General features: G+C 41.9%; 1 protein-coding gene across 3 annotated transcripts in view; it reads right to left on the reverse strand.

The window, feature by feature from the left end:
* LOC124711116 (splicing factor, suppressor of white-apricot homolog) overlaps positions 1-20,942 on the reverse strand; it is a 170,270-nt gene that overhangs the window by 131,321 nt on the left and 18,007 nt on the right. For all 3 annotated transcript variants that reach the window (XM_047240981.1, XM_047240980.1, XM_047240983.1), the window contains exon 3: positions 11,999-12,192. In XM_047240981.1, coding sequence (XP_047096937.1) covers positions 11,999-12,192 — 194 coding nt within the window. The remainder of the gene's footprint in view (positions 1-11,998; positions 12,193-20,942) is intronic.

Below are 20,942 nucleotides of genomic sequence, written 5' to 3' on the forward strand. Positions count from 1 at the left end.
CAGTTCCGTCCTCCGTCACGGCGGGACCCACCTCCTCTTCCTCAAAAATCACCCTCTCCAAACCTTCCAGGAATTTCTGACTTCCAGCCTTGCCTCTCAATCCTTCTTAAAAAACCTTAATCCTACTCCCAACATGACCACTGCTGAAGCCCACGCTATCCGTGATCTGAAGGCTGACCGATCCATCGTCATTCTTCCGGCGGACAAGGGTTCCACGACCGTGGTACTTGTTCGTCGGGAGTATGTGGCTGAGGGACTGCGTCAGCTTTCAGACAACACCACCTACAAAGTTTGCCAAGGTAACCCCATTCCCGATGTCCAGGCGGAGCTTCAAGGAATCCTTAGAACCTTAGGCCCCCTGCAAAACCTTTCACCTGACTCCATCAACCTCCTGACCCCACCGACACCCCGCACCCCTACCTTCTACCTACTTCCTAAAATCCACAAACCCAATCATCCCGGCCGCCCCATTGTAGCTGGTTACCAGGCCCCCACAGAACGTATCTCTGCCTATGTAGATCAACACCTTCAACCCATTACATGCAGTCTCCCATCCTTCATCAAAGACACCAACCACTTTCTCGAACGCCTGGAATCCTTACCCAATCTATTACCTCCGGAAACCAGCCTTGTAACCATTGATGCCACTTCCTTACACACAAATATTCCGCACGTCCAGGGCCTCGCTGCGATGGAGCACTTCCTTTCACGCCGATCACCTGCCACCCTACCTAAAACCTCTTTCCTCATTACCTTAGCCAGCTTCATCCTGACCCACAACTTCTTTACTTTTGAAGGCCAGACATACCAACAATTAAAGGGAACAGCCATGGGTACCAGGATGGCCCCCTCGTACGTCAACCTATTCATGGGTCGCTTAGAGGAAGCCTTCTTGGTTACCCAAGTCTGCCAACCCAAAGTTTGGTACAGATTTATTGATGACATCTTCATGATCTGGACTCACAGTGAAGAAGAACTCCAGAATTTCCTCTCCAACCTCAACTCCTTTGGTTCCATCAGATTCACCTGGTCCTACTCCAAATCCCATGCCACTTTCCTTGACGTTGACCTCCACCTGTCCAATGGCCAACTTCACACGTCCGTCCACATCAAACCCACCAACAAGCAACAGTACCTCCATTATGACAGCTGCCACCCATTCCACATCAAGCGGTCCCTTCCCTACAGCCTAGGTCTTCGTGGCAAACGAATCTGCTCCAGTCCGGAATCCCTGAATCATTACACCAACAACCTGAAAACAGCTTTCGCATCCCGCAACTACCCTCCCAACCTGGTACAGAAGCAAATAACCAGAGCCACTTCCTCATCCCCTCAAACCCAGAATCCCTCACAGAAGAACCACAAAAGTGCCCCAATTGTGACAGGATACTTTCCCGGACTGGACCAGACTCTGAATGTGGCTCTCCAGCAGGGATACGACTTCCTCAAATCCTGCCCTGAAATGAGATCCATCCTTCATGAAATCCTCCCCATTCCGCCAAGAGTGTCTTTCCGCTGTCCACCTAACCTTCGTAACCTGTTAGTTCATCCCTATGAAATCCCCAAACCACCTTCCCTACCCTCTGGCTCCTATCCTTGTAACCGCCCCTGATGCAAAACCTGTCCCATGCACCCTCCCACCACCACCTACTCCAGTCCTTTAACCCGGAAGGTGTACACGATCAAAGGCAGAGCCACGTGTGAAAGCACCCACGTGATTTACCAACTGACCTGCCTACACTGTGATGCATTCTATGTGGGAATGACCAGCAACAAACTGTCCATTCGCATGAATGGACACAGGCAGACAGTGTTTGTTGGTTATGAGGATCACCCTGTGGCTAAACATGCCTTGGTGCACAGCCAGCACATCTTGGCACAGGGTTACACCGCCCGGGTTATCTGGATACTTCCCACCAACACCAACCTATCCGAACTCCGGAGATGGGAACTTGCCCTTCAGTATATCCTCTCTTCTCGTCATCCGCCAGGCCTCAATCTCCGCTAATTTCAAGTTGCCGCCACTCATACCTCACCTGTCTTTCAACAACGTCTTTGCCTCTACACTTCTGCCTCGACTGACATCTCTGCCCAAACTCTTTGTCTTTAAATATGTCTGCTTGTGTCTGTATGTGTGGATGGATATGTGCGTGTGTATACCTGTCCTTTTTTCCCCCTAAGGTAAGTCTTTCCGCTCCCGGGATTGGAATGACTCCTTACCCTCTCCCTTAAAACCCACTTCCTTTCGTCTTCCCCTCTCCTTCCCTCTTTCCTGATGAGGCAACAGTTTGTTGCGAAAGCTTGAATTTTGAGTGTATGTTTGTGTGTCTATCGACCTGCCAGTGCTTTCGTTCGGTAAGTCACCTCATCTTTGTTTTTTTTATATATATATATATATATAAAAAAAAGAGGGAAACATTCCACGCGGGAAAGATATATTTAAAAACAAAGATGATGTGACTTACCATACGAAAGGGCTGGCAGGTCGATAGAAACACAAACAGAAACAAAAACAAACACAAACAGACACATACATACACACAAAATTCAAGCTTTCGCAACAAACTGTTGCCTCATCAGGGCAGAGGGAAGGAGAGGTAAAGACGAAAAGAAGTGGGTTTTAAGGGAGAGGGAAAGGAATCATTCCAATCCCGGGAGCGGAAAGACTTACCTTAGGGGTAAAAAAGGAAGGGATACACTCACACGCGAACACGCACACACACACACACACACACACACACACACACACACACACACAAGCAGACATTTGTAAAGGCAAAGAGTTTGGGCAGGGTTGTCAGTCAAGGCGGAAGTACAGAGGCAAAGATGATGTTGAAAGACAGGTGAGGTATGAGCGGCGGCAAATTGAAATTAGCGGAGATTGAGGCATGGCGGATAACGACAAGAGAGGATATACTGAAGGGCAAGTTCCCATCTCCGGAGTTCTGACAGGTTGGTGTTAGTGGGAAGTATCCAGATAACCTGGACGGTGTAACACTGTGCCAAGATGTGCTGGCCGTGCACCAAGGCATGTTTAGCCACAGGGTGATCCTCATTACCAACAAACACTGTCTGCCTGTGTCCATTCATGCGAATGGACAGTTTGTTGCTGGTCATTCCCACATAGAAAGCTTCACAGCGTAGGCAGGTCAGTTGGTAAATCACGTGGGTGCTTTCACACGTGGCTATGCCTTTGATCATGTACACCTTCCGGGTTACAGGACTGTAGTAGGTGGTGGTGGGAGGGTACATGGGACAGGTTTTACACCGGGGGCGGTTACTAGGGTAGGAGCCAGAGGGCAGGGAAGTTGGTTTGGGGATTTCATAGGGATGAACCAAGAGGTTACGAAGGTTAGGTGGACGGCGGAAAGACACTCTTGGTGGAGTGGGGAGGATTTCATGAAGGATGGATCTCATTTCAGGGCAGGATTTGAGGCGGTCGTATCCGTGCTGGAGAGCCACATTCAGAGGCTGATCCAGTCCTGGAAAGTATCCTGTCACAAGTGGGGCACTTTTGGGTTCTTCTGTGGGAGGTTCTGGGTTTGAGGAGATGAGGAAGTGGCTCTGGTTATTTGCTTCTGTACCAGGTCGGGAAGGTAGTTGCGGGATGCGAAAGCTGTTTTCAGGTTGTTGGTGTAATGGTTCAGGGATTCCGGACTGGAGCAGATTCGTTTGCCACGAAGACCTAGGCTGTAGGGAAGGGACCATTTGATGTGGAATGGGTGGCAGCTGTCATAATGGAGGTACTGTTGCTTGTTGGTAATGAGTATCACCCTGAGGCTAAACATGCCTTGGTGCACGGGCAGCACATCTTGGCACAGTGTTACACCGTCCGGGTTATCTGGATACTTCCCACTAACACCAACCTGTCAGAACTCCGGAGATGGGAACTTGCCCTTCAGTATATCCTCTCTTCTCGTTATCCGCCAGGCCTCAATCTCCACTAATTTCAATTTGCCGCCGCTCATACCTCACCTGTCTTTCAACAACATCTTTGTCTCTGTACTTCCGCCTCGACTGACATCTCTGCCCAAACTCTTTGCCTTTCCAAATGTCTGCTTGTGTCTGTATATGTGCGGATGGATGTGTGTGTGTGTGTGTGTGTGTGTGTGTGTGTGTGTGCACGCGCGCGAGTGTATACCTGTCCTTTTTTCCCCCTAAGGTAAGTCTTTCCGCTCCCGGGATTGGAATGACTCCTTACCCTCTCCCTTAAAACCCACATCCTTTCGTCTTTCCCTCTCCTTCCCTCTTTCCTGATGAAGCAACCATTGGTTGCGAAAGCTAGAATTTTGTGTGTATGTATGTGTCTGTCTGTGTTTCTATCAACCTGCCAGCGCTTTCGTATGGTAAGTCACATCATCTTTGCTTATAAGAGATTATATATAAAAACAAAGATGAGGTGACTTACCGACAGGTCGTAGATGGCATGCGATTTGGAGTAGGACCAGGTGAATCGGTAAGTCACCTCATCTTTGTTTTTATATATAATTTTTCCCACGTGGAATGTTTCCTTCCATTATATATATATATATATATATATATATATATATATATATATTTTGTGCAAAACCTTTCACCGGACTCCATCAACCTCCTGACCCCACCGACACCCCGCACCCCTACCTTCTACCTACTTCCTAAAATCCACAAACCCAATCATCCCGGCCGCCCCATTGTAGCTGGTTACCAAGCCCCCACAGAACGTATCTCTGCCTACGTAGATCAACACCTTCAACCCATTACATGCAGTCTCCCATCCTTCATCAAGGACACCAACCACTTCCTTGAACGCCTGGAATCCTTACCCAATCTGTTACCCCCGGAAACCATCCTTGTAACCATTGATGCCACGTCCTTATACACAAATATTCCGCACGTCCAGGGCCTCGCTGCGATGGAGCATTTCCTTTCACGCCGATCACCTGCCACCCTACCTAAAACCTCTTTCCTCATCACCTTAGCCAGCTTCATCCTGACCCACAACTTCTTCACTTTTGAAGGCCAGACATACCAACAATTAAAGGGAACAGCCATGGGTACCAGGATGGCCCCCTCGTACGTCAACCTATTCATGGGTCGCTTAGAGGAAGCCTTCTTGGTTACCCAAGTCTGCCAACCCAAAGTTTGGTACAGATTTATTGATGACATCTTCATGATCTGGACTCACAGTGAAGAAGAACTCCAGAATTTCCTCTCCAACCTCAACTCCTTTGGTTCCATCAGTTTCACCTGGTCCTACTCCAAATCCCATGCCACTTTCCTTGACGTTGACCTCCACCTGTCCAATGGCCAACTTCACACGTCTGTCCACATCAAACCCACCAACAAGCAACAGTACCTCCATTATGACAGCTGCCACCCATTCCACATCAAACGGTCCCTTCCCTACAGCCTGGGTCTTCGTGGCAAACGAATCTGCTCCAGTCCGGAATCCCTGAATCATTACACCAACAACCTGAAAACAGCTTTCGCATCCCGCAACTACCCTCCCGACCTGGTACAGAAGCAAATAACCAGAGCCACTTCCTCGTCCCCTCAAACCCAGAATCCCCCACAGAAGAACCACAAAAGTGCCCCACTTGTGACAGGATACTTTCCGGGACTGGACCAGACTCTGAATGTGGCTCTCCAGCAGGGATACGACTTCCTCAAATCCTGCCCTGAAATGAGATCCATCCTTCATGAAATCCTCCCCACTCCGCCAAGAGTGTCTTTCCGCCGTCCACCTAACCTTCGTAACCTGTTAGTTCATCCCTATGAAATCCCCAAACCACCTTCCCTACCCTCTGGCTCCTATCCTTGTAACCGCCCCCGATGCAAAACCTGTCCCATGCACCCTCCCACCACTACCTACTCCAGTCCTGTAACCCGGAAGGTGTACACGATCAAAGGCAGAGCCACGTGTGAAAGCACCCACGTGATTTACCAACTGACCTGTCTACACTGTGACGCATTCTATGTGGGAATGACCAGCAACAAACTGTCCATTCGCATGAATGGACACAGGCAGACAGTGTTTGTTGGTAATGAGGATCACCCTGTGGCCAAACATGCCTTGGTGCACGGCCAGCACATCTTGGCACAGTGTTACACCGTCCGGGTTATCTGGATACTTCCCACCAACACCAACCTATCCGAACTCCGGAGATGGGAACTTGCCCTTCAGTATATCCTCTCTTCTCGTCATCCGCCAGGCCTCAATCTCCGCTAATTTCAAGTTGCCGCCACTCATACCTCACCTGTCTTTCAACAACTTCTTTGCCTCTACACTTCTGCCTCGACTGACATCTCTGCCCAAACTCTTTGTCTTTAAATATGTCTGCTTGTGTCTGTATGTGTGGATGGATATGTGCGTGTGTGCGAGTGTATACCTGTCCTTTTTTCCCCCTAAGGTAAGTCTTTCCGCTCCCGGGATTGGAATGACTCCTTACCCTCTCCTTTAAAACCCACTTCCTTTCGTCCTCCCCTCTCCTTCCCTCTTTCCTGATGAGGCAACAATTTGTTGCGAAAGCTTGAATTTTGTGTGTATGTTTGTGTTTGTTTGTGTGTCTATCGACCTGCCAGCGTTTTTGTTCGGTAAGTCACCTCATCTTTGTATATATATATATATATATATATATATATATATATATATATATATATATATATATATATATAGAGAGAGAGAGAGAGAGAGAGAGAGAGAGAGAGAGAGAGAGAGAGAGAGAGAGAGGGGGGGGGAGGGGGGGGGGGGGGAACATTCCACGTGGGAAAAATATATCTAAAACCAAAGATGATGTGACTTACCAAACGAAAGTGCTGGCACGTCGATAGACACACATATAAGCACAAACATACACACAAAATTCTAGCTTTCGCAACCATCGGTTGCCTCGTCAGGAAAGAGGGAAGGAGAGGGAAAGACGAAAGGATTTGGGTTTTAAGGGAGAGGGTAAGGAGTCATTCCAATCCCGGGAGCGGAAAGACTTACCTTAGGGGGGAAAAAGGACGGGTATACACTCGCACACACACACATATCCATCCACACAAAGAATTTCACACCAAAGTTCAAAGTTATGGTCATGTATGCCGCCCCCCCCCCCCCTTTTAATTCTGTTGCAGAAACCAGTATTATTTCAAAAATAACTGTAAACTTTCTGTTTCCAGTGATTATATGTATGATACATTGTATATGTTGGTAACAGTGCGAGTTTCTTGTGTCTGTAAGTGATTATCTTTGCTAGTACTTACTTTTCTTTCGCTGAAGCAGTTTGTTCACGAGTTACTGAATGTTTGTTGCCCAAGTGCTACATATATGTGTGGAACTCCATACCCTTTAGTGTGCAATAAATACGAACTACGCCACGCATCAAAAAATTCAATGAAAGGAAATTCCGTGGTAACCAGTTCACAAACGAAACAAGCCACACTGCTTAAAGTAACCTATAAATCAGTTCTTCAGAGATGAAACTCTCACATGGCACGCCTGCTGGCGATTCAAATTTTTGTCTTAACAATGACGCTGTTTGTAGTAGATTTATTGTTGTTGTTGTCAGCATCTTTTCTTTGATAAAGGAAGGGGTGAAATGTAGACAATGTGATGGTGTAGGTTGTATGGAAATAACAGAACAACAAAGTAGCAGGAAGGGTTTAGCATCAAAATTAGTTTTTCTGTGTAGATCCTGCAATAAATCTACCTCAAAAATGACTTCGAACATTGTACATAATTCATATGATGTGAATTTTGAAACTGTGTATGCAATGCATACAATAGGAAAAGAAAAAAAGGCTGCTCAAACGTTTTGCAGTTTGATGGCCCTTTCTCCTCCTCCCAGTAGGTTCAGCAAGTACATAAAAATACTTTTAGGTGCCTTGACGGTTGTGTCTAAAGCATCTATGAAATATGCAGTAGAAGAAACTGTAAATATTAGTGGAACCAGGGACATTGCTGTTGCACTTGATCGGACATGGCAATGTCGAGGACATCATTCCTTGAATGGTGTTGTAAGTGCTACTTCTCTGGAGAAAGGAAAAGTTGTTGATGTTGAATACTTATCTAAGTACTGCCACACCTGCCATGGTAACACTGAAGGACATATTGAACATCAGTGTTCTAAGAATTATGATGGTTACAGTGGAGGTATGGAGTGTGATGGAGCTCTAAAAATATTTCAGAGAGCGGTGCCCATTTATAATGCTAAATATATGAAGTACCTAGGTGATGGGACTCTAAAGCTTTCAATAAAATTAACGAGTTCAATGTTTATGGTGATACCTTGGTAACAAAACTGGAGTGTTGTGGACGTGTGCAAAAGAGGAGTTGTGGGCATGTGCAAAATAGGATGGGTGCTAGACTGAGGAAGCTACAAAGAGAAATGAAAGGAAAGTTGCTATCTGATGGAATATCTCTGTCTGGCCGAGGCAGATTGACAGTGACTGAAATAGACCTCCTTCAGAGTTACTATGGACTGGCTAGTAGACGAACTGCACCTCTGAATGATGTTACAGCAATGAGAAAAGCTGTACGGGCCACCTACTTTCATAAGTTGTCAACAGATGACCACCCTGTTCACAGATTATGCCCTAAAAGAGAAGATTCTTGGTGTGGTTACCCAAGAGAAAAATAAAGTGGTCAAATATACCATCATAAGCACTCTCTTCGTGAGCCTCTTAGGAATGAAATAAAACCAATTTTTAGAGACATGAGTGACCCTGTTTTGCTTAGTAAATGTCTTCATGGAGGCAATCAGAATACAAATTAAAGTTTCAACCATTGCATATGGGAAAGATTGTCCAAGAATTTTTTGTAGGACTAAATACATTAAAAGTTGGTGTACTAGATTCAGTGATATATTTCAATGATGGAGCAATAGGAAGGTTGGAAGCCCTGAGAAATTTAGGCATAAAATGTGCCTCTAATACGGAAGATCAATTGCTTGCATGTGACAGACAATGGGTACATGAAGCTGAATGATTCACTCTTTAAGTTACCAAAGAAGCAAGAAGTGCTAAAAGGAATGCCAAGAGGAGGCTTGAAGATGAAGAAATGCTGCAGGATGAAGACTATGCTTCAGGAAAGTTGTGTGGCACAGATTAAATGGGACTCTTATCTTCATTCGCAATTTACCACAACTTGTATTTTTCAGAATTCAAGCAAAAATATTTCCTAAAGTTTATAAAACGTTGTTCTAATTTTTTTCTGTAACTTGCAATAGTCCATACTTATGTAGTAGACATAAGCTTTAGAGCAGAATCAACTAAATTATAGGAAAAATAACATTTTCATTAGGAAAAAAAATTATAAAAATTAAAATGTAAGATGTGATATTTTTTTATCCTTGTAATATACATAATAGGTGGAATTAAATCGGTCTAGTACCTCAGCCATCATGTCATGAATATCTGGTAAAAATCTGGTCTCCTTCAAATGTATAACATTGGATTAAATGGTACCTCAATTTGAGGAAGCATTTTGGGGGAAAAAAATTGTATCAATCTCGTTGTAATTTTTTTAATAACCCTAAGCAGGTTCAAAAATATTCAAAATACTTCTAATTTGTTTAGAAAGTGCGCTGCATTACCTGATATCAACAAAAAATCTGTATAACATACACATTATAAACAGTGCCTGAAAGAAACAAGTGTTGATTTTTACATAGTATTGAGCTGGAAAAGTACCCTGTATCCTTAAACAAAAAGTTACTGAAATTTAAACTTGGTGACTGATTTCCACAAATAAGATACTTTATACCAGTGGTGTACAAACTTGCTATCATCACGTGTCACAAATCTTTCACTAGGGAATATTCATTTTATTTAGCAAATATTATTACAAAAATGTGTTTTTACAGAAGCATTATTTACACAATTTAATTTGAAACACAACAGTCCACTTGATTTGACATTAGGCTCAATTTTTGTCAATTTACAAGTTCTACAAGAAGAAACAGAGGGGGGCGGGCAGCCATCATACCAATGATGGGCCACGCACAGCTTGTGATCTGTGAATCCCTCCTTTATATTATGAATAATAGCCCTTATATTTGTTTGCTGCAGGTGTCCTTTGATGCATTGCATATGGATATGTAATGGAACAGACTCAATCATAGGTAAAGCAGGTTTTTTAGATGGATGCCAGGAAAATGCAAATAGTCTACAAAACACTTGTGCAATCCATCCTGTAATATTCCTCAATTGAGTGGGACCCATACTAAATAGGACTACCATGGGGTATTAAATGTACACAAAGAACAGCAGCATGAATGGACAGAAGTTTGTTAGCCCCTTGGAAGAGCATCATAGAGATGCTAGAAAAACTGAAGTGGTGGTAAACACTGGAAGATAGATGCAAACTATCCCGAGAACGCCTACTTACAACAACCAACTTTAAGTGATACGTCTCTGAATATACAGGGTGATTCAAAAAAGAATACCACAACTCTAGGAATTTAAAACTCTGGAACGACAAAAGGCAGAGCTAAGCACTATCTGTTGGCGAATTAAGGGAGCTATAAAGTTTCATTTAGTTGTACATTTGTTCGCTTGGGGCGCTGCTGACTAGGCGTCAGCGTCAGTTGATGCTAAGATGGCAACCGCTCAGCAGAAAGCTTTTTGTGTTATTGAGTACGGCAGAAGTGAATCGACGACAGTTGTTCAGCGTGCATTTCGAACGAAGTATGGTGTTAAACCTCCTGATAGGTGGTGTATTAAACGTTGGTATAAACAGTTTACAGAGAATGGGTGTTTGTGCAAAGGGAAAAGTTCTGGACGGCCGAGAACGAGTGATGAAAATGTAGCATGCATCCAGCAAGCATTTGTTCGCAGCCCAGGAAAATCGACTCGCAGAGCTAGCAGAGAGCTGCAAATTCCACAATCAACTGTATGGAGAATCCTACGAAAAAGGTTAGTTATGAAACCTTATCGTCTGAAATTGGTTCAAGCACTGTCTGCAGCTGATAAGATTAAAAGAATCGATTTCTGTGATTTTATCCTTGCTCAAATGGAAACAGATGAATCTTTCGTTTCAAAGATTGTGTTTAGTGATGAAGCAACTTTCCACACTAACGAGAAAGTCAACCGTCACAATGTCTGTATATGGGGCACTGAGAATCCGCGGGAAACAACTCAGTATGAACGTGACTCGCCTAAGGTGAACGTTTTCTGTGCCATTTCAGCCAATAAAAGTTTTTGGTCCCTTTTTCTTCGAAGGTGCTACTGTAACTGGACTACAGTATCTGGAGATGTTAGAGAATTGGCTGTTCCCTCAGCTCGAACAAGAAGCACAACAATTCATATTTCAGCAGGATGGAGCGCCACCACATTGGCACTTATCTGTCCGTAACTACCTGAACGTCAACTACCCGAGGCGATGGATCGGCCGCCAGGCAGCCCGGACAGAGCACTTCATCACTGGCCTCCAAGAAGCCCTGATCTTACCCCCTGCGATTTTTTCTTATGGGGGTATGTTAAGGATATGGTGTTTCGGCCACCTCTCCCAGCCACCATTGATGATTTGAAACGAGAAATAACAGCAGCTATCCAAACTGTTACGCCTGATATGCTACAGAGAGTGTGGAACGAGTTGGAGTATCGGGTTGATATTGCTCGAGTGTCTGGAGGGGGCCATATTGAACATCTCTGAACTTGTTTTTGAGTGAAAAAAAAAACCTTTTTAAATACTCTTTGTAATGATGTATAACAGAAGGTTATATTATGTTTCTTTCATTAAATACACATTTTTAAAGTTGTGGTATCCTTTTTGAATCACCCTGTACTACAACCTCCTCTGTATCATTCCCACAGGAATCACAAAAAACTATTCGACAAGTTACAGCACACAAAGAGGCATTTAAGCAGCCATTCTTCCCATGCTCGACATATGAATGGAATGGACTTCATAGTGCTTTATAAAATACAGATGTAGATGCAAAAGAAAATACATCACAATTAAGTTTAGTGCATAAGTAACTTTAACATTTTACCACTGTCGCATGAGTGAGCGAACTATCATTGAACTTACCACAACCATACCAACAGGAATATCTAACCCTGGAGGAACAATGAACACTTCATCTTCTTCTGCAGCTGTCTCTTGTTTTGAAGTAGCTTCATCCTGCTGAGCAGATCCATCTCCTTCATTATCATAATTGAAAGCAACTTGACCATATGAAGCCTGACTGCCCAGGGCTTGATGTAAACGCTTCAGCTCCTCTTCTACAAAAAGACAGAACTTGCTTCAAAAATTGTTCTTTGCAGATTGGATATTAATAATGTTCACAAAAGCCATTTAAATATTCTGTAATAAGGGTATGCAAATGTGTAGACAAATTCATGTGTCCGGTATGAACTTCAAGTCATTTTAAGTTATATGTCTAGGATCACAGCATCAATGGTACACCCCTATTCCTCACCCATCATTTGAAATTTAAAATTGACATCTTACATAATTAAACAATCATCATCATAACTACGTAGAACATTCCTTCATTTATGGCAACATTTCATTGCATAATGGGAAAAAAATTCATAAATCTGCTATTAATTTTTTGACAGACACTTGAAGATCTGACACTTAAAGAACCCTGCCTATCATGACCACTTTGAAGCAAAGACTTATTGCATTTGTTGATCTACATACAGATGGTATCTCTCTGCCACCCTACACATTTACGGAAATTTACACAGGATAGTGATAGTCATCATTCTGCTATCTATGACACCTGAGAGAAAAAGAATACGAAGGAGTGTGTTGGAGGGTACGGGAAGCGGTTCACTGTACAAGTGAAGACAAGTGTATACTCACTTGCACCTGACATGTCAGTGTTTTCACAAAATACAGCAAAATTGGACCAAAACAGAATGTGTATAATTCGGAAATCTGGCCTAATCGTAAAGAGACTTCAGTTCCGACACATTCATTACACTTTTACATGCTAATTTTTTGTGTAAAGTGGAACACGCCTAAAGCAAACATGGAATGTAAATTTTAAGATCGACTTAGTAATTCATCACATAATGCGGAAAAAGGCTTATGCAGTACTACTTTTTCAAAAATATTTAAAAAGGTTGTGTTCAAGTGTCACCTTAAGCATCTGATTGCAAATAAATCACAGTTTGGATTCCTCAATGGTTCCAATATAGAGAAGGCTACTTACATGCACAGTGAGAAAGACCTCAATTCATTAGATAACAAACCTGTCAATAGCCTTTGATTTTGTTAATCACAGCATTCTCTTAAGCAAATCAGAATATTATGTCGTCACCGCCAATGCTGCAAAATGGTTCAAGTATTATCTAGTTTATTGGAAACAAAGGCTGTCGGGAAATACTTGTAGCATAACCAATTAGTCTTCATCTAATCGGGAATTAATTACATGTAGTGTTCCTCAATGTTGCATCTTGAATCCATTGCTTTTTTGTATAAATGACCTCTCATCTATTACATTGCCAGATACAAAGTTTGTTTTGTTTGCAGATGACACATACATTGCAATAAATAATAAGTCAAGCACAGATTTAGAAACAGCTGTTAATCAAATTTTCACCGACATTAATAAATGGTTTAAAGCTAATTCACTGTTATCAAACTTTGAAAAGAACAATTACATGCAGCTAAGAACCTGTAAGAGTTTTCCTTCAAGCATATGTAAAACATATGAAGATATACAGATTGAAGAGGTTGACTGTTAAATTTCTGGGATGCAACTCTATAATAAATTCAGTTGAGAAGGGCATACAACAGAATTGCTGAAGTGCCTAAACAAGTCCATATTTGCACTGAGAATGTTGTCAGATATAGGAGATATAAATATAAAAACAGCTTGCATACTATGCTTACTTTCATTCCATTACGCCATACAAAATAGTGTTCTTTGATAATTCGTCAAACCAAGCAAAAGTTTTTACAGTGCAAAAACTTGTAATAAGACTCATTTGTGGTGTAAATTCAAGATCATCATGTAGAAATGTGTTCAAGGACCTTTGTATTTTAACCACTGCTTCTCAGTGCATTTATTCCTTAATGAAATTTGTTGCAAGTAATATGTCTATTGCCAAACAATAGCTCAATACATAGTATCAACACTACGAATAAGAATAATCTACATAAAGACCTAAAATTGCTTATTCTGGTCCAAAAGGGACCCACTATTCAAGAACACACATTTTCAATAGATAGTCAGCAACCATAAAAACTTGGTTTCAGATAAAGCACACTTTAAACAAGAATTTGAAAGACTTTTTGATAGGCAACTTCTTCTACTCTATAGATAACTATCTTAACGGGGACTGTTAGACTAGCTTAAATAATGTTGTCTGCTGGATTTCAGTTTTTACTGCACTTGCTCACAACAGTCAAAATTAGATATTTTTTGTATGATAAATTTATTAAAAGTGTGTAACTATGTTTCATTCTGACAGGATATTAATTCTGTAAATATTAGCAGTTCCACTCCATTGTAATGTATTCACATATTTTGACAATCTCCTGAAAAAGAATCAGGGTAGTAAGTATTATATTCATGTTTTATGTTTTTTATTTTAGATTTTCTGACTTGGTCCACAGCCACGAAAATGATCTCATTTTTGGGATTATGGAACGAAAACTGAATTTAGTCTAGTTCAACCTAATGGCATACCTTAGTTATTCACATCTATACAAAGATGCTACTTTTAACACAAAGACTGTACACCTCAGACAATGTTGTTACGTGAAAGAGGTTCGTGTTATTCCATAAAACAGTGGTTTTACTGGGCAAGATGAAGCAATCCAAATAAATACATTAGCTGTATTATTTCCTGTCAGTTTCAGTTGACTTTTAGTACTTTAAGTACACTATTATGTCAAACAAAAAGTATGTGTCACTAACACTTAACGAAAAGATCAATGTATTCAAGGCAAATGAAAAAGAAACCCTGTGTGTAAAATAATGTTTTATTTCAAACGAGGTAAAACAAAAATTTATGAAATTTTTAAAAACGAGGATGTGATATAGGATGAATGGATACCATGGAACTTGCAAGTAAAAAAAAAAGGACGAAGAAAATAGGAAATGAAAAAATTAACGAGACAGTGTGGGAATGGTTCGTTAAGTGTATGAGAATATACTTACTCATCATCAGAAATGTGTATATGGAAAGGCCCTCTACATAGCTGTCTGAAAACATGTTAGGTAATATGGAGAAGCCACTGGTGATTGGAAATGTGGCAAACGCCTTTGTTCCGAGGGAAAAGAAAAAGAAGATGACAGTAAGCTTCTGGTCACATGGCAAAGCAGTAAAAAGTTGTGGATGGTGAGTGGTCTTATTGAAGAGTGCCAAAATGAAAAAAGGAAATTGTCAAGTTCTCCTTTTTGATTAAAGGAGGCCACTCACCAAAAATCAGAAGTGTTGAGTCGTCTATAGGCACTCACAAAAACACAGAAAATTTGCTAGTTTTCAGGGTAATCTTTTCTATAGCTAGAGTAAAACACACATGCAAATACACATGCACATGCACATGCGCACATAGACATCCCTATGATCCTACATGGTGCCAACTGGATGAACAGTGCCAGTGTTGCATTTTGGCAGGTGGACTAGGTTGTGGTAGGAGTTGTATTAAGTGGGGTGGGTAAGGTGAGAGAGAAGCAGGATGCAGTGACAGGAATTGCTGGCATGTGGCTAGCAACTCGGAGGGAGGCAGCTGGTTTGCCAGCTAGGAATGCAGAGAGGGAAGGATGGTAGGTACACAGGATAGGCATGTTGGAGTTGGTGAGAATGGCACACACTGAAGGTGAAGTGAAGATGGGAAATAGGAGGGGGTGACACGATGGAGGAACTGGAAACTGTTGGATGGAAGTTGTAGGGACAGTGGCTTACTGAAGATTTTGGCCAGGACAATTACAAGAGCGGAGGATATTGTAAGGATAACTTCCAACTGCATACTTAAGTGAAGTTAGTGGTGGGAAGGATCCAGATGGTCCATGTTGTAAAGCAGCCATTGAAACAGAGCATGTTGTACTCAACTGCATGTTGTGCCACGGAATGGTGACCTTGTTCTCAGCAACAGTTTGGTAGTGGCCATTCATCATGGTGGACAGCTGATTCCATCCTGGATGCAGTAAACTGGATTGACTTAGCAGTAAGGGAAATAAATCCCAAAACTGTCATGAAGTGCTTCAGAAAAGCGTGGTTTGAAGGTGATGAAAAAGATGCTTCTGTACTCATTGAAGATCAAGAAAATTCAGCAGCAGTTGCTGGAATTAATTCAAATGTAAAACATTTAATGTAGTCCAGGTGACTACATTCAAACTGATGACTTTGTCGGCTCACTCCACTTTTACTCTGGCAATAGATCTAATCGAAATCCACAACACAGTAGATGATGGGGAGGGAACAAAAGAAGATGAACAGGTGCAAGATGATATCCCTAGAAAAACTAATATTCCCTCAGAAGCTACTGCACGCATAAGTGACATTATGCAATTTGCGGCACAAAAATTCTCCCAAGCCGTAGGAACTATTATATAGGGGAGGAAAATAACGCACAGTAAAAACAATTTTGCAGGAAATTCAAACAGATTTCCCATCTTGATATGTGGTGAAAAACGTGAAATGTAAAGCAAATAACCACAGGAATACTATGGATGTACATTAATACATGAATTACAGGAAAAACACAGTCATGCCTTGTTATGTATCAATTAGATGCCACAGAAGCACATGGAGTGAGTTTTGCACCACTGCAGTCATTCATAAAGACAGCAGTAATGGACTAAAAGGAATACAGGGATTGTCTGAAAAGTTTCTGGCGTCACCCATACATTGCAGCACAAAATGCAGAATTCCCCCCCCCCCCCCCTTAGGGGATGGTACTACTTTCAACACACTCCGTGTGAAACTGCAAATCATTCCATTTAGTAGTTGGCTGTAAGCAGCTGTCCAAACAAAACACAGCGTGAACAAACAAAAAATTGAATTTTTGGCAAACTTGGAAGGGACTAAACATGAGGTCATTGGTCCTTTTCAACCTTAACACTAGAATGGTAGAAGGAGTCAAAATGACCCTGTCATACTTTTTTCCTTCAGTGTCAGCTCCAAAGTTTTTTAATTCATTCACGGAATCATATGAACTTTCCTATTTTTTCTCTTCTTTATGGTGATGACTTAGAATTTACAAAATATTTACATTTTCTTTGACATTACATTCGACATACCTAGAAAAGCAGAAGGGGGTCTATTTGGCACCATTGCAATTGGTCTTCTGAGTATAAGCAGATAATGTACCAAATGAAACAGCAACATTCAGTAGCCACGCACAGTTACTGCTGCTCACTGTTGCATCTTAGCATGTGCACAATCTACTGTAATTTACAACTTATCTTTCAGGTAATACTCTTTGACCATGAAAAATGTTTGCAAACACACATCGTCCACATGACTTTCTTATGTAGAACTATTACATCTCTTACAGGATTCCGACATTGAATTGGAAATGGACTATACTGATGAAGATCAGGATCTTGTAACTCAGACAAGGGAAGATGATGACATTGTGAATGAGGAGGAATTCGTAAAGGATCTTCAGCTATTCCAATCCTCACCTCACCCATCACAGCAGGCCCAGGTGTGTGATCTACAGAGATGGTCGGTAGGGATGGAAGAGAGTGGCAGATTGCCAATTTTTCACATTCTGGAAGGAGGCCAGCTGTGAATGTTCTAAACAAGAAAGAAGATCTCACTAGCTATGCTTGTCAACTAGAACACAACTCTGTCATCAGTTCTTTCCATCTAATTTTAACGAAGCAATGTTACATCTCATGAAGGAATACACAAAATCAAATGCTTGAAAAGCACTAAAAAACAATGACTGTACCATGTCACTTTGGAACTGGAAAAATTTCTAGCTATCGTGTATGCTTTGGGTATCTTATGTACAAAAGTTACGTCTGTGGATGACCTCTGGATGCATTCCTGGGGGCCTACTTTCATCAAGGACATTATGCCAAGGGACAGACTTCAGGAACTTCTCAGATTTCTCTGTTTCTATGAAAAATCAGATGGAGCTGAATAGCTGCTAGCCAACAAATTCAATCCTGTATCTGAAATTTGGGCAAAGTTCACTGAAAAGAGTAACAGACTTCATCAATTCATGCCAAACAAGCTAGACGCATACGGTCTCAAATTCTAGATTTCTGCTGAAATAGTGACCAAGTGCACATGTAATACTTACTCATACCTTGGAAAAAAGGACACCCACAGAGAGAAGTAACGTCCTTCTGCAGCTCATGGAGCCATTTCTGAATCAAGGAAGAAACATGATGACAGACAACTTCTTTATGTCTCTCGAATAAGAAAAAACTTCATTAGCTGGTGCAATGAACAAGAGCCATTGTGAAATCCCTGATGAGGTAAAGAAGACAAATGCTGAAATACACCCCACCACCATGTGATTGCATGCAATAACAAAAGCTGTCAAGCTTCAATTTTCGAAACTGGGGAACTCCAACAGGACACGGGTCACCAACAGAGAGACATCATGACGACAAAGGTGTGGATCACCTCAGTTGAGGACATGACCATGAAACAGCAAGGAATGGCCGACAAGTAGTTTGCAAAGGATAGCAGATTCCCTTCCAGAAGGGCAGAGGGAAGATTGGCATGTGCTCTTAGACCTCTTTGTGGTGTGTAGCTTCTTCATAGTGGCTACAGTAAGCTGCTACTTCTAAGCCTCCAGAATCTGAAGGTGTAGTGTCAACCACAAGTTGGAGCCTGGCATCCTCACCTTTGGGGTTTCCATCTAAGGAGTTACCTTTGTGAGCAGTCTGTAAAATTGTTTCCTGGAATCCCTATAAGACTCAAGTCCAGAAGATTACAATGGCACTCCCAGTATTGTGGAGGCAAAAAAAGAAAATTATCTATGTCAAAACCAATGAGTTCCAATGACAGTACTGCCCAACAGGCTGCTTAACAAGTCATAACAGATTAGGAAATTTTGGTGAGTGCAAATCTAATGGAGGGCTTGGATAATGGCTACTTACTTTACTGTAAAAATACTCCCTTTGTCATAAAGTTCCAGGACAGGTTTTCTTATTTCTGAGTTTGCAATATTAAAAAGAAACAATGATGTTTTTATGTTACCTGAAATGTGTTCATCCTTGAAATGAACTTGATCATGTTTCCATGCAAACTCACTAGGTGGCAAGGCTGAGCTTAGCAACCACACTGTTTGGGTTCTTTGCACATTAGTTATGGTGACACATCAGATGCCGATTGTGAGCAAAGTGTGAACACTAAGGTCTGCGTTAAGCTTGGGAAAACCCTTAGTGAAACATGGACTATGATTAAGCTAATATAGGCAGGCGAGGCACTTTCAAGCAGTCATGTTTTCAGAGATTCAGTGCAAGATGATCCCAGAGCTGGTCGCCCATCTACAGCACATACTGAGGCAAACATAGCATGTGTAAGGCAGTTACTGCAAGAAGACTGTCAAGTAACTGTGCATGCAATATCAGAAGCACTTAATTTGAATTGTGATGTGTCTCATAAGATTTTATGCCAAGATTTAGGGAAACCGAAACTTAATGCAAAACTTGTCCGTTACACATTATGTATTGAACAGATGAAGAATTTCTGCTGAACTACTGGATAGAGTCAGATGTGATCACAGATTTCTGTCTAATATTATGAAAGCTGGTGCTACCAGTATGACCCTCACATGAATTGTCAAAGTGCTGAATGGCACAGTCCTCAATCTCCAACCTCGAAAAAAGTCCTTCAAAAACAAAGACAATGTTGATCACATTCTTTGATAGTAAAGGATTTATTCATCATGAGTATGTTTTTCCAGGTCAAGCAGTGAAGCAAACTCTTTACTTCGAAGTCCTGAAAAGTTTGTGACAAGCAATTCAACGTAACCACCCTGATTTGTGGCATTCTCAGGACTCCTTCTTACTACATTACAATGGAAGACCCCATACTGCTTTATCACTTAACGAGTATCTGGACAGACATTCTGTTATTGCCATCCCACATCTGTCACATTCACTCAACTTCGCACCTTGCGATTTTTTCTTGTTTCCTCAACTGAAAAGGAGACTGAAAGGAAAGCTTCATGAAGGTATCTCAGGCATCCAATAGCCTGTGACAAATAAGCTTACAAGCATCGCAGTTGAAAATTTCCCTGCTTGCTTCCACAATCTCCAGAAATGTTGGCAACCGTGTACAGACAGCCAAGGGGACTACTTTGATAGGAACTTGTCCTGGCACTTTGCTGACAAAGTAAAAATTACACCAGGACAGCAGCGAGCATTGCTCATTGTCCACAGCATATATACAGGTATAGCCACGCGATTGTCAACACTTGAGTTTTCATTATAAATTACTGTTGAACGTGGAAATTTTCGAAGAACTAAGAGAAATAAATGCTAAAATGCCAAAGGATTAATTATTTTCTTTGGGCAAATGAAAAGGTGCAACAGGATCTTTGGATAAGGTATGCATCATTAGCATTAGGGATGGGAGGGGGTGAGGTGTTGGGGGAGGGGGAATGTTCACTGAGGTATCCTGACAATGTTTGGTGGAGGGCTTGTGTTTTCCTTGTGGAAGGCAGATCCCCCAGTCATGGAAAAGGACATGGTGATTTGAATGTTCATGGTAGCTGCAGATGTATGTCGCATAACTTAGCAGTCATTTATGACATTTGATCAGTATAGGTGGAATCTTAGCCTCTACCAGGAGGCTGTCCATATGGCTCATCTGAAAGACCCCATTTGCGATCTGGATTCTGCAGTGTTGAACCAGGTTAAATAACTGTGAAGTTGAAGGGGCCATTGATCCACAAGCCGGCACCCACAATCCAGTCAGTATGGGACTAATGCTCTGTACAGACACTCAGTCACACGCAACAGTGTGTGACAGACAGTGGAATGTGTTGAGTTCCAACTGGCGCTTCTTTTTAAGCTAGTGAACATGTGGTAGACATG

This window comes from Schistocerca piceifrons, chromosome 8, assembly GCF_021461385.2.
Source record: "Schistocerca piceifrons isolate TAMUIC-IGC-003096 chromosome 8, iqSchPice1.1, whole genome shotgun sequence".
Classification (NCBI taxonomy): Eukaryota; Metazoa; Arthropoda; class Insecta; order Orthoptera; family Acrididae; genus Schistocerca; species Schistocerca piceifrons.